At 43.0% G+C, this 14,078-nt stretch overlaps 1 protein-coding gene across 7 annotated transcripts; it reads right to left on the bottom strand.

Annotated features, from left to right (window-relative positions):
- Positions 1-64: 64 nt before the first annotated feature.
- On the bottom strand, positions 65-6,488 carry LOC100193713 (uncharacterized). 7 transcript variants are annotated; one of them, XM_008656835.4, is made up of 9 exons: positions 6,152-6,389; positions 4,940-5,057; positions 3,286-3,930; positions 2,488-2,904; positions 2,161-2,406; positions 1,364-2,050; positions 933-988; positions 758-851; positions 65-523 (listed from the first exon to the last, which is right to left on the bottom strand). In XM_008656835.4, the coding sequence occupies exons 2-9, from the start codon at positions 4,952-4,954 to the stop codon at positions 335-337; spliced, it is 2,349 nt and encodes a 782-aa protein (XP_008655057.1). In that variant the 5' UTR covers positions 4,955-5,057; positions 6,152-6,389; the 3' UTR covers positions 65-334. The 7 variants fall into 7 exon arrangements, with proteins under 7 accessions (XP_008655057.1, XP_035818530.1, XP_008654994.1 ...); XM_035962637.1 differs by having other exon boundaries at positions 758-848; positions 6,152-6,380; XM_008656772.3 differs by lacking the exon at positions 4,940-5,057 and having other exon boundaries at positions 6,152-6,488.
- Between the last annotated feature and the right edge of the window lie 7,590 nt (positions 6,489-14,078).

Here is a 14,078-nt window from a genome sequence, read left to right on the forward strand (position 1 = left end):
CCTCAGCAAGATGTGCTTTTTTGCCCAATTCTGCAGATAACAGAATTATTCGGCCTCCGTAGTCTGACCTCAAAATAGCAGCTTTTGTAACACTAGGGTTCAAAGCATTCAGAATCAAATATAAAAATACAGAGACAGATCGTTACCAAGTATTTCATCAGAGGAAAACAATATTACTTGTCCTAAGGCATAAGTATAAGTTATCTTGCTTGCACTGTTAAACAGCCTCCTTCAACAACATCATCGCTACAGCTAATCTGCAGTCCGAGATCTACAGCCACATGACAAACCCTGCTGACTCTGTTTTCCTCTGACACGACCATGAGACCAGAAGCTATCCCCAGCTTGGGTAAAGTGGCATGCGAGAAGAATAGGGCTGCTGTTGCTGCCGGCTGTTTGCACTAATAAAGCCTTGCAGGAGGCTCTGGGCAGCTTTTGCTTGGTCCAGTGTGCCCTGGATCTCCACCACAGACTCAGAAGAACCAGCATGAGCCTCATGTAGCCTCAGTCTTGCACCAGAAACCTGGGGGTCAAGTAGAACATTAATGAGAAAATCTATTACTACCTCCATTTTTTTATTTGACGCTGGATAGTTCAACTTTACACTAACAAACGTCAAATAAAAAAACAGAGGGAGTACGTCATAAGAGGACGCATTCCATTTAGCAGTGCTCGTGGAAGAGAAAATCTAATCATAACAGAGGATGCAGTTCATATACCAGCGCCCATGGAATAAAAGGCATAATGAGTTCTATACCTGACGGATCTCTGCTAGATTGACCCCACCAGCACCGACGATAGACCCCAAAGAACTATTTGGAATCCTTAGTTCAATAGTGCTCAAGAACCTTCTGCCAAAGGAAGGTATTTTCAATGAAATCTGTACACATAAAATTAAAATTATGTTTAAGAAGGAAGGCCTCCGGTCATACCCGGTAGCACTTGTCGGTTCTCTGTAATCCTCACGTCCATGAATTTGTCCAGCAGCCTGTGCAATGATAAAATTTAAATATGTACAGAACTTGAGATTTTCTGATAGGCCACAAAATAAAGAAAAATTGGTTAAAGCCAAGAGCAGCAGAGTACATCCCAGCTGCCAAATATATATTGAACCAAGTTGTGAGTGACAACAAATGAAAAGAGTTGCACCATGTGACCACATTATAGGGTGAACATTGCTGCCACAGAAGTGACAGCTAAGACACCAACATATGACTTTTTTGCAATATTTAGGAGTACCACCTAATACAGAACATAACAGAACAGGGGCAATGGAGCAGGCATGTGTAAAGTCTCAAGCTTCTAATGAAAAATTTAGGTGATGGCCTTTTGCAAAAGAGGGAAGCTCACGTCAAGGATGTACCTCGGTATAGTCATAAGCATCTGAATTTCCACCTCTTGTGATGCCTAATTGCTGTGTACCCCTACTAGAGTAGCTATCAGTAGGCACATGGTCACGATAGGAATGATGAGGCATATGATCTACACCAGGACTGAAAGCAGAGGGAAATTCTCTAGTAGGAAAGCGTGTGGGTGCTGCATATCTCTCATAAGCAGCTGATGGGGCATTACTAGTAAACATAGGACTTCCACTAGGATATTCTCTTTTAGAAAAGTAGTCTACAGGATATGCATCGGAAGGCTCACGAGGTGCACTTCCGTTTGGTCTTCCATATGGTATACTACCGGAAGGTCGTCCATATGGTGGATCGTTGGTAGGCCTTCCATATGGTGGATCGTTGGCAGGTCTTCCAAATGGGGGAGCAACAGCAGTCCTTCCATATGGTCGATCATTGGTAGGTCTTCCGAATGGTGGATCAATGGCAGGCCTTCCATACAGTGGATCATTGGCAGGCCTTCCATACGGTGGATCAGTGGCAGGCCCTCCATATAGTGACAACTTTCTGCTAGGCATATCAACAGGAGGATCATCAAAAGGGGCAAAAGGTGGAGGATTATTGGCGGTACTTGTATCTCTCAAAGTCCTAGTTCTAAGCCTCGAAGCAATTTCTGTGAGGGCTCCTCTTGCAATAGTTGGAGGCCCAGCAACCTGAAAGCTTGGAACAAATGTACAGGTACAATGAAAGTTAACAAACAAAAGGTTCAGATAATAAAAACATAAAAACATGTTGATGTAGCTGTTAGCAAATATTAAGTCACCTGCACAAGTTCATCATCAAAAGACAAGTATTTTGGTTTATCTGCCTTTGAGTAAACTCGAATTTCAGCCCCAGTTCGTCTTCTCATGTCAGTAATCACTTTTCCACCTTCCCCAATAATACAGCCAACTTTGCTTGATGGTACAACAAGCCTTGTACTTGAATGGTGTTTCTCAGAGGGTGCACTAACTTTATCATGGAGCAAAATGAGTGCCTCAATTGCTGGGGATATTGGTTCAGCTGGTATCTGGATGAATAAAAAGGAGATAAAATTGTGAGTATTGGCACTAGAAAGTGGTTAGCAACTCAGAACCAACTGCATTGTTACCTCATTAGATGAAATAATGATCAGCCTTTCTCCAGAAGCATCTTTGTCGATCTCTTGAACTTTAATGCGAGCACCAGTCTGCTGCTCTACACGCCTAACATTGGCCCCACTTTTCCCAATAACTGAACCAATGAGCTCAGAAGCACACAGAATTCTGATAGAGAACTCTTCAGTTTCAGTAACAGGATATTGTGGTCCACTTCTATATGGATCAAGCAGGGGTATTGGAGGTGTATGATCACTATGCAGGTGCGGCAACATTGAATATTCATGTTGTAGTGTTGGAGATTCACGTTTCCTTTGTGTGCTTGCATCTATTATTTCTTCAAGAGGTCTATTTTCCTTACGAGGATGCTGATGGAGACGAGTAGATATTTCATATAGAGCTTTTCTTACAAGGGAAGGTGCTCCAGATATCTGAAATATCATAAAAATATGATATATGACACTCATGTCCTGATGTCCAAAAGTGAAACCATGCATCATAAAGACACAAATTTCAAGAGATGAGAAGATTGAGAACAGCATGACACAAAATTCAATTGTTTAGTTAATGTAATTAATTGATAGGGAAAATCAAGTTACCGAAACCATGAGAAACTCGACAAGTAGAAGTAAAACAACAATTCATATGTCCAAAGTGAATTGTTTATCTCTATAAAAATGATACATGAATAATTGAATGCTAATCCAAGTATAAAGAAACAGTATATGAGGCCGCAGGAATCAATGGAAGCAAAAGGCATTACCAAGCCGAATAAGACAATAAAATAGTTTCTACTACTAATACAGTCTTACCTGCACCAGTTCATCACTTTTAAGTGCACACTGGGGAAGGTTTTCAGATGGCAAGACACGGATTCCAGCACCAGTATTACTTCGTAGTTGCTGTATAATGGAGCCACCTTTTCCTAGAAGGCAGCCAACTTGATTGCCTTGAACCAAAATTCGAGCAGTCACATCATCTGCACTTTCAGACTTTTCATCATTGGCGACTTCATCATGAATTTCATCAGACACAATCTTATCATGTATCTTCAATAACGCATCTTGGGCAAAGCAATGGGATTTGAAGTTCCCTAAGCCATCACTATTTTTTTCTTCAGCTGCTTCATCAGTCGGTTCAGGCTCATTTTGGTAATTGAAGATGATAATTACTCTCTCATCTGCACCAGGAATGGAATCAGCAACCCTTATCTTGGCTTTAGTTTCCTCTCTAAGGGCCTTAACAATGTCACCACCTCTTCCCAAGACACTGCCTATCTTTTTTACCGGGCACAATATCCTGTAGATGGTTTCAATTGGCTCAGAGAACATAGATGTGTCATCATGCCTAGTGTTTAACCGTTTTCTCTTTCCGTCATCAGAATTGGAATGTGTCCTCTTCTTGGAGTTACTTCTTCTAGACTTGTCATAATCCATCAAAACCAATCTTGTAGCCCCCTTTGTCCACATAAAGAATAATCCATCAGTGTAAACAAACTTATAAGATACTAATAACAAGGTCATTATACAAAGATGAAAGGATGTTGCATGCACATGTGCCTCCAGCAGCATCCTCAATGATGGCACATATACACAGCCTTGTAGGGTATGTATCCAAATTCAGAAGCAGCTGTTAAATGTTCATGTTGCTATTTGTACTACAGAATACTAGCATAAGTAATTTTAAGTTAACAACAGGTGTTGGCTGTTGACCATGTACAGAGCAAGGCATTCTGGTGATCAAAAGTCGTACGGATTCAGCATACACAACCTGCTGTTTGCTTTTAAACCTGCTGTTTGCTTTTAAAATACATAAGTACACAACCTGCTGTTTGCTTTTAAAATACATAAGTACATTCAAGTAGAGTTCCATATTATTGGTTTCCTTCAAAATTAAAAAAAAATGTCATTGCATAACATGGTTCATTTTCAAGAAGAAATACAGTGAATAACAAAGTGTGCATGGAGTATGCGAAATCTAAAGTCCTCTGGCAACTGAAATCCAGCCTAAGAGAAAGCCAAAGTGCAATTCTTTAAGTTCGATTTTCCAGAAATGCAGATATATGCCAGTATCTGCCGAAAGGGGACATCATATAAAGTAGCATGCCTAATTTAAATAAATAATGAAAACATTATAAAAAAGGGACAGTGGACAAAGCAGGCTAAATTATTTGACGACAAATGCTAAATGGATGTCTTAGATGAAATAGAATAAAAACTCAATCCAGGCACACCATCACTAACATTTCATTATACGCAAAATACTTCCTAGCATATGAAACTATGCAACTTGAAGCAATTCCATAAAATGACCTCTGAAATAGATTAGTTGTGCCCATAAAAGATTAGCAATGACTTCACAAGCACATCTCATCAGGCTACCACCTAGGTGCAAGTGCAATAGCAAATTCTTAACTGCTCATCTAAAATTCTATTAGCGTGTATAAAAAAGTGATCAAACACTCACATAAGCATATTGCATAAAGACAGTCGTTAAGGGCACTTCAGTAAGTGCATGTACATAACACAGCAACAAAATCCTGCTGCAGTTTGCCTTACATTTAGCACTCAAACTCACATTTGAACTGCACAGATTCAGCAGACAATTTATGTTCAGCCAATAAAACATGAAAGGTACCAAACCGTGCATGCTGGACATGAACCTTATTGGACAGGGCATTTGCATAGACAATTCAACATGCAGCCTGAAGCATAATTAATAGACCCTATGGGCATATTTATTCGTCATCTGGACCAGGGGAGCTAGTTCAATTACGGATGATTTTTGTCAGAGCGAGAAACCGGTGGTACTACAAGGCAGGAATTCAACTGAACCCCTACTTTTCAAATAAACTCGCTACAGCCTAAAAAACCACTAGCACCAAACTGGATGGATTAAAGAGGACATTTGTTTCTTTTCAAAAGACCAACCAAAAAGATGTGGATATAGTGGCAACTTGCATTGACTATGTAACATAACCTCTACAATAACTTGGTTTCATATAAAAAATGGTGAGGAATGGCGTGGAAACCACACCTCATCAGGGTGCTACCTATAAGGAAAAAGAAAAAAACAAATTTCCAACTGCACATTCTGATCCTGCTGCAGCTCTAGTAGCAAATTTTCGAAAATAGCAAGCACTCAAATAAAATACTGCATAAGGCAAGTCATTTAGAGCACTTGAGCACGTGAACAAAAAAAACTCAGTAATTCTGCCCATAAATAATAAGGCAAGTCATTTGAGCACGTCACTAACACGGGAAAGATACAGTTTGGCTTCCCATGTTCAGCTCACGATAGCATCCATGTTTCATCACCCACATCATGCCCAATCAGTAGCACAATAAACATACCAAGATGAGCACACTGCACGCCAACCCACTTGCAGGGGCATTTCACATGTTTAATTTAAGTTCATGAGAATCCAACTGAACCACCAAACCTTTAGGAAACCAATCTCGCTACGGGCAAAAAGAACACCCTGCTCCGCTAAACTGGTTGGACAACATGGGTGTACAAATTGAAACCCAGTAAATTTAGCAGAAGAAGCGAAATGACTAGGCATAGTACATGTATACACTTTAATCACATCAGATCCGGTTAGAAATATCCAAATAGCTTAAGCTAGGGTTCGGGTGCTCGGTTTCGCACAGAAGGGACGAGAAGGGGTGCGCATACCTGTTGGGTGCTCGTCTCTGAAGAAAGGACCGACGAAGACCTAGGTGCCTGGCGTTGGCGGCGGTCGCGCAAGTCGTCGCCACGAGAGAGCGCGGGCACAAGGGGTGAACAGGAGAGCAAAAAGGCAGGGGGGTTGAACGGAGTGTCGGAGTCCGTGGCTACTCCTGTTCGGTTAGGGGATGAGGCATGAGGCCCGCCTGACCGCTGAGGGAATCGGGATCCGTTGACCGACCCCCATATGGGATCACGGCAGCCCACATAAAGACCCAGCACAAGGAACAGGGCGAGCAACATTGCAACAGCAGATCCTTAAAAAACTGTAAACAGCCCGTATCACAATCACGAGGAAAGGAGTAGCCCGTTTTATTGCTTTATATATTTGTCTTCGGTTTTTTTCAGATTTACGCCAATACGTTATGACTTGTGACAGCACACAAACTATTCGATAAAATGATATCACACAATATTTACATAAAAAGGAGCAACACGTATATTATCGGTCATAATATCTCATAATTTCTTTGTCAATGATTCAGTCTCTTTCAAACATGTAGCACACAGTTAATGGGAAGCAATTATACTTAAGTTTTGTGTTGTGATTACAAGGAGTCAAGTCTTCCCCTCAAAAACAAGAAGTCGGGTTGCAAAGATCCCCTTAACGGCAAAAATATATACCTACCTGGTGTCCAAAAAAAGGATAGTCCAGATACACATCCAAATGGTAAGAAGATGTTATGTTTGTTGGTTCCCATTTGACATAATATGTCATATCCAAATATGTAATGTTTTGTTCACATCGTTAAGCTTTGGGCTTTCTTGAGTAAGATAATCTGCATGGGACAGAAGTAGCAAGGATGATAAGTTATACTAATGGGTAGGTGAGGTGATATAAGCTCATGATACACAAACCTGATTGCGGCGAGAGCTTTGACATGTTCGAGGGGCGTGCGACACTGTAAGCGAGCGCCGAGGGTATGCGTCGTGGCCATGGTCGGATCTAAAGAGGGGCAAAGTGGGTCATGGCCTCCCTCAAATTTTATAACCTTTTATACTTAATGTTAAGTATAGAAAAAAATATTTAAATTTTTGGATAGGCTAAAATAGCCTTGCCCTAGGTTTTCTCGTCCGCCGTCTGACCCCATTCTTAACGCCACCTGAGCTAGTTCGCCCCGATGCCCTGTTCCCACTATCTCCCTTTCCCAACATGCGACGTCACCCGATCCCACCTCTTCCTGACGCCCTCGCCTCATTCATCGTCGTCGTCACGCCAGCCAACCTAGCAAGCTCGATCTCGCTCGTCGTGATGATGCAACCTGTCCTTGACAGCCACGAGTTTGGCAAACTAACGAGCCCTAGCTCTCACCCAGAGGCATCACGTGACCCTATCCCTTTCATGGCACACTCGCTCTTTGAGGAGATCGATATTCGACAAGGTACATAGTTCTTCGATACAATCAGCAAAAACTTAGTGGTATGTTTGATTCTTTTGTTCATATAGTGGTGGGGACTTGTTCTCAAATGCTATGAATTAAGAACAAGACAACACAAATGTTAATGATTAAAGATATTCATCCTTTGAAGCATTATTTCCCGTAGGATATAATGATCTTTAGACGAAGGTCATGAAGGACGTACCTTCATCATCTCAATATACAATGGAAAGCAGGATCATATGACACATAAAAAACATGAATAATCATATGATATTATTCAGACATTTTTATTATATAATCATGAATAAACATGGATAATATTGAATTACATTTATACCTTCGGCTTGACAGAAGGTGAGAATCTGTGTGTGACGTGCGAGTGAATACAAGCCAGCGTGAACACTACGGGGGTATTGTTCATCTATTTATAGGCACGGGACGCAGCCCAGACGAAATTACATTTATGTCCTTGGTAACTAATCATAACTAAAACACAACTTATCATGGACTAAACGGTCTTTTACTCTTTAAGTCGGTGTTGACCTTCGTCTCAAGACACATCGTCATGCTGAAGCTCCCTGTATTGTAGCTTCGGCTTATACTTTCATGTTGTGTCTGCTTGCATATCACCCTGCCGAATGTGTTTTTACTTGGAGGACCTTCGGCGAGGAAGAAGGCCCCCAACAGTAGCCCCTTCGCGGTGCTAGATCGTTTTTTGTAACGAGCTCGATCCGTGAAAAATCTCAAAGGCTTCGGAATGCCGAAGGTCCGAAAAACACCTTCCCTGAGCTCGTTGCCGAGAAATGATTAAAATACTCCAAGCGTCGGGTGGTCCACCGTTCAGTGGGTGCGAGCGATCTGGCGATTCACCTTCCAGGCGCCGAGTGGTCCACCGTTCAGCGGGTGCGAGCGATTTGGCGGTTCACCTTCCCACCTGCAGCACTATATAAACAGATGGGTTGGTGCAGAGTTACCACAACATTCATTGTCATTGCATTGTTGTGCTGTTAAAAAAACACCATAGCCGAAGCTTTTTCATTGTGCTCTCAAGCGAACTCTTCATCATTTAGAGTTAACTTCGTCAAAAGAGTGAGCTTCGTCAAAACTGCAAAAAGAATCATCGACTTCGTAAAACCGCAAAAAATTCATCAGGTGACCAGAGTGCGTTCGACTGCAAGGGTGACTCATGAAGGAGAGGAAACCGAGGCCACCGAGACAGCTCCAATTTCCGAAGTTATGAGACAGTCAGGTCTAGTTGTGACAGAGGAAGCTACTGATGAAGGTGCTCCTGCTACCGAAGTCGAACATACTGTTGCTGAAGAAGAAGATATTGATGAAGAGGAAGATTACAGTATTTTGATCCCAAGTAAACCCAATCATCTAGATTTTGAGAAATCTACAGTGTCTGAAGATGACGTACCCATGATGATGAAGCTGGGTTACTGAAAGGGAATTAGGCTTACATCTAGTCCCTAATTAATTTTGGTGGTTGAATTGCCTAACACAAATATTTGGACTAACTAGTTTGCTCTAGTGTATAAGTTATACAGGTGCAAAAGGTTCACACTTAGCCAATAAAAAGACCAAGTATTAGGTTCAACAAAGGAGCAAGGGACAACCGAAGGCACCTCTGGTCTGGCGCACCGGACTGTCCGGTGTGCCACCGGACATGTCCGGTGCACCAGAGGACTCCAACTCCAAACTCGTCACCTTCGGGAAATTCCAGAGGCGACTCCGCTATAATTCACCGGACTGTCCGGTGTAGACCGGACATGTCCGGTGCTCCAACAAAGTGCGGCCTCCGGAACTCGCCAGCCTCGGGAATTCATTTCAGCTGCTCCGCTATAATTCACCGGACATGTCCGGTGTGCACCGGACTGTCCGGTGTAACAGCGGGGCAACGGCTATTTCGGCGCCAACGGCTACCTGCGACGCATTAAGTGCGCGCCAGCACGCGCAGAGGTCAGGCACGCCCATGCTGGCGCACCGGACACTCAACAGTACATGTCTGGTGCGCCACCGGACATCCAGGCGGGCCCAGAAGACAGAGCTCCAACGGTCGGAACCCAACGGCTTTGGTGACGTGGCTGTCGCACCGGACATGTCCGGTGTGCACCGGACTGTCCGGTGCGCCATCGAACAGACAGCCTCACCAAACGGCTAGTTTGGTGGTTGGGGCTATAAATACCCCCAACCACCCACCATTCATGGCATCCAAGTTTTCCACTTCCCTACTACTTACAAGAGTTCTAGCATTCAATTCTTGACACACCAAAGAGATCAAATCCTCTCCAAATTCCACACAACGCCCTAGCGATTAGAGAGAGAGATTTGCTTGTGTTCTTTCGAGCTCTTGCGCTTGGATTGCTTTCTTCTTTCTTGATTTCTTTCTTGCGATCAAAACTCACTTGTAATTGAGGCAAGAGACACCAAACTTGTGGTGGTCCTTGTGGGAACTTTGTGTTCCAAGTGATTGAGAAGAGAAAGCTCACTCGGTCCGAGGGACCGTTTGAGAGAGGGTAAGGGTTGAAAGAGACCCGGCCTTTGTGGCCTCCTCAACGGGGAGTAGGTTTGAGAGAACCGAACCTCGGTAAAACAAATCTGTGTGTCTCACTCGATTATTCGCTTGCGATTTGTTTTGCACCCTCTCTTGCGGACTCTATTATATTTCTAACCCTAACCCGGCTTGTAGTTGTGATTATTTTTGAGAATTTCAGTTTCGCCTTATTCACCCCCCCTCTAGGCGACTTTCAATTGGTATCAGAGCCCGGTGCTTCATTAGAGCCTAACCGCTCGAAGTGATGTCGGGAGATCACACCAAGAGGGAGATGGAGACCGGCGACAAGCCCACTACGAGCCAAGGGGGCACTTCATCGGAAGAGTCCCGCACCAAGAGGAAGGAGAAGAAGAAGGACTCCTCCAAACGGAAGGAGAAAAGATCCTCTTCTTCTCACCACAAAGAGAAGAAGGAAAAATCTTCTTCACACAAGTCGCATCGGAAAGGCGACAAGCACAAGAGGATGAGGAAAGTGGTCTACTACGAGACCGACACTTCATCAACATCGACCTCCGACTCCGATGCGCCGTCCGTAACTTCTAAGCGCCAAGAGCGCAAGAAGTTTAGTAAGATCCCCTTACACTATCCTCGTACATCTAGACCTACTCCATTACTTTCCGTTCCATTAGGCAAACCGCCAACCTTTGATGGCGAAGATTATGCTAGGTGGAGTGATTTAATGAAATTTCATCTAACCTCACTCCACAAAAGTATATGGAATGTTGTTGAGTTTGGAGCACAGGTACCATCCGTAGGGGATGAAGACTATGATACGGACGAAGTGGCCCAAATCGAGCACTTCAAGTCCCAAGCCACAACCATACTCCTCGCTTCTCTAAGCAAGGAGGAATACAACAAAGTGCAAGGGTTGAAGAATGCAAAGGAGATTTGGGACCTTCTCAAGACCGCGCACGAGGGTGATGAACTCACCAAGATCACCAAGCGGGAAACGATCGAGGGGGAGCTCGGTCGTTTTCGTCTTCGCCAAGGGGAGGAGCCACAAGATATGTACAACCGGCTCAAAACCTTGGTGAACCAAGTGCGCAACCTCGGGAGCAAGAAATGGGATGACCACGAGGTGGTTAAGGTTATTTTGAGATCACTTATTTTCCTTAACCCTACTCAAGTACAATTAATTCGTGGTAATCCAAGGTATACACTAATGACTCCCGAGGAAGTAATCGGGAATTTTGTGAGCTTTGAATGTATGATCAAGGGATCAAAGAAGATCAACGAGCTTGATGAACCCTCCATGTCCGAAGCACAACCGGTGGCATTCAAGGCGACGGAGGAGAAGAAGGAGGAGTCTACACCGAGTAGACAACCAATTGACGCCTCCAAGCTCGACAATGAGGAGATGGCTTTAATCATCAAAAGCTTTCGCCAAATCCTCAAGCAAAGGAAGGGGAAGGATTACAAATCCCGTTCCAAGAAGGTTTGCTACAAGTGTGGTAAGCCCGGTCACTTTATTGCTAAATGTCCTTTATCAAGTGACAGTGACAGGGATAACGACAAGAAGGGCAAGAGGAGAGAAAAGAAGAGGTACCACAAGAAGAAGGGCGGCGATGCCCACGTGTGCCGCGAGTGGAACTCCGACGAGAGCTCCACCGACTCCTCCTCCTCCGACGAGGACGCCGCCAACATCGCCGTCACCAAGGGACTCCTCTTCCCAAACATCGGCCACAAGTGCCTCATGGCAAAGGACGGCAAAAGGAAGAAGGTTAAATCTAAATCCTCCACTAAATATGAGTCCTCTAGTGATGATAATGCTAGTGATGAGGAAAATAATTTGCGTACCCTTTTTGCGAACCTTAACATGGAACAAAAGGAAAAGTTAAATGAATTGATTAGTGCTATTCATGAAAAAGATGACCTTTTGGATTCCCAAGAGGATTTTCTAATTAAAGAAAACAAGAAACATGTTAAGGTTAAGAATGCTTATGCTCTAGAGGTAGAAAAATGTGAGAAATTATCTAGTGAGCTAAGCACATGCCATGACACTATTGACAACCTTAGAAATGAAAATGCTAGATTAATTGCTAAGGTTGATTCTCATGTATGTGATGTCTCAATTCCTAATCTTAGAAATGATAATGATGATTTGCTTGCTAAGATTAAGGAATTGAATGATTCTCTTGCTAGCCTTAGGGTAGAAAATGAAAATTTGATTGCTAAGGCTAAAGATTTTGATGTTTGCAATTCTACTATTTCCGACCTTAGAACTAAGAATGATATGTTGCATGCTAAGGTTGTAAAACTAAAATCTTGCAAACCCTCTACATCTACCGTTGAGCACACTTCTATTTGTACTAGATGTAGAGATGTTGATATCAATGCTATTCATGATCACATGGCTTTAATTAAACAACAAAATGATCATATAGCATTATTAGATGCTAAAATTGCCGAGCATAACTTAGAAAATGAAAAATTTAAATTTGCTAGAAGTATGCTCTATAATGGGAGACGCCCTGGCATCAAGGATGGCATTGGCTTCCAAAGGGGAGACAATGTCAAACTTAATGCCCCTCCTAAGAACTTATCTAACTTTGTTAAGGGCAAGGCTCTCATGCCTCAGGATAACGAGGGTTACATTTTGTACCCTGCCGGTTATCCCGAGAGCAAAATTAGGAGAACTCATTCTAGGAAGTCTCACTCTGGCCCTAACCATGCTTTTATGTATAAGGATGAGACATCTAGTTCTAGGCAACCAACCCGTGCCAAGTTGCCTAGAAAGAAAACTCCTATTGCATCAAATGATCATAGCATTTCATTTAAAACTTTTGATGCATCTTATGTTTTGACTAACAAATCCGGCAAAGTAGTTGCCAAGTTTGTTGGGGGCAAACACAAGGGCTCCAAGACTTGTGTTTGGGTACGCAAAGTTCTTGTTTCTAATGCCAAAGGACCCAAAACCGTTTGGGTACCTAAAGTCAAGAACTAAAATTGTTTTGTAGGTTTATGCATCCGGGGGCTCAAGTTGGATACTCGACAGCGGGTGCACAAACCACATGACAGGGGAGAAGAAGATGTTCTCCTCATATGAGAAAAACCAAGATCCCCAACGAGCTATCACATTCGGGGATGGAAATCAAGGTTTGGTCAAAGGATTGGGTAAAATTGCTATATCACCTGACCATACTATTTCCAATGTTTTTCTTGTAGACTCTTTAGATTACAATTTGCTTTCTGTATCTCAATTATGTCAAATGGGCTACAACTGTCTCTTTACTGATGTAGGTGTCACTGTCTTTAGAAGAAGTGATGATTCAATAGCATTTAAGGGTGTGTTAGAGGGTCAGCTATACTTGGTAGATTTTGATAGAGCTGAACTCGACACATGCTTAATTGCTAAGACTAACTTGGGTTGGCTCTGGCACCACCGACTAGCCCATGTTGGAATGAAGAACCTTCATAAGCTTCTAAAGGGAGAGCACATTTTAGGACTAACAAATGTTCATTTTGAGAAAGACAGGATTTGTAGCGCATGCCAAGCAGGAAAGCAAGTTGGCACTCATCATCCACACAAGAACATCATGACAAGTGACAGGCCACTGGAGCTCCTACACATGGATTTATTCGGCCCGATCGCTTACATAAGCATCGGCGGGAGTAAGTATTGTCTAGTTATTGTGGATGATTATTCTCGCTTCACTTGGGTGTTCTTTTTGCAGGAAAAATCTCATACCCAAGAGACCTTAAAGGGATTCTTGAGACGGTCTCAAAATGAGTTCGGCTTAAGGATCAAGAAAATAAGAAGCGACAACGGGACGGAGTTCAAGAACTCTCAAATTGAAGGCTTCCTTGAGGAGGAGGGCATCAAGCATGAGTTCTCTTCTCCCTACACTCCACAACAAAATGGTGTAGTGGAGAGGAAGAATCGAACTCTATTGGACATGGCAAGAACCATGCTTGATGAGTACAAGACACCGGATCG

Source organism: Zea mays, chromosome 1 (genome assembly GCF_902167145.1).
Source record: "Zea mays cultivar B73 chromosome 1, Zm-B73-REFERENCE-NAM-5.0, whole genome shotgun sequence".
Classification (NCBI taxonomy): Eukaryota; Viridiplantae; Streptophyta; class Magnoliopsida; order Poales; family Poaceae; genus Zea; species Zea mays.

What these genes read in the sequence shown, in the direction of transcription:
- LOC100193713 (XM_008656772.3), bottom strand. Translation starts at nt 6,445, where the DNA reads ATGTTGCTCGCCCTGTTCCTTGTGCTGGGTCTTTATGTGGGCTGCCGT. An exon ending in CAGAGACGAGCACCCAACAG is followed by an intron (nt 3,931 to 6,151) that starts GTATGCGCACCC and finishes ATGTGGACAAAG; the next exon opens with GGGGCTACAAGATTGGTTTT. An exon ending in GAACCGACAAGTGCTACCGG is followed by an intron (nt 852 to 932) that starts GTATGACCGGAG and finishes TTCCTTTGGCAG; the next exon opens with AAGGTTCTTGAGCACTATTG.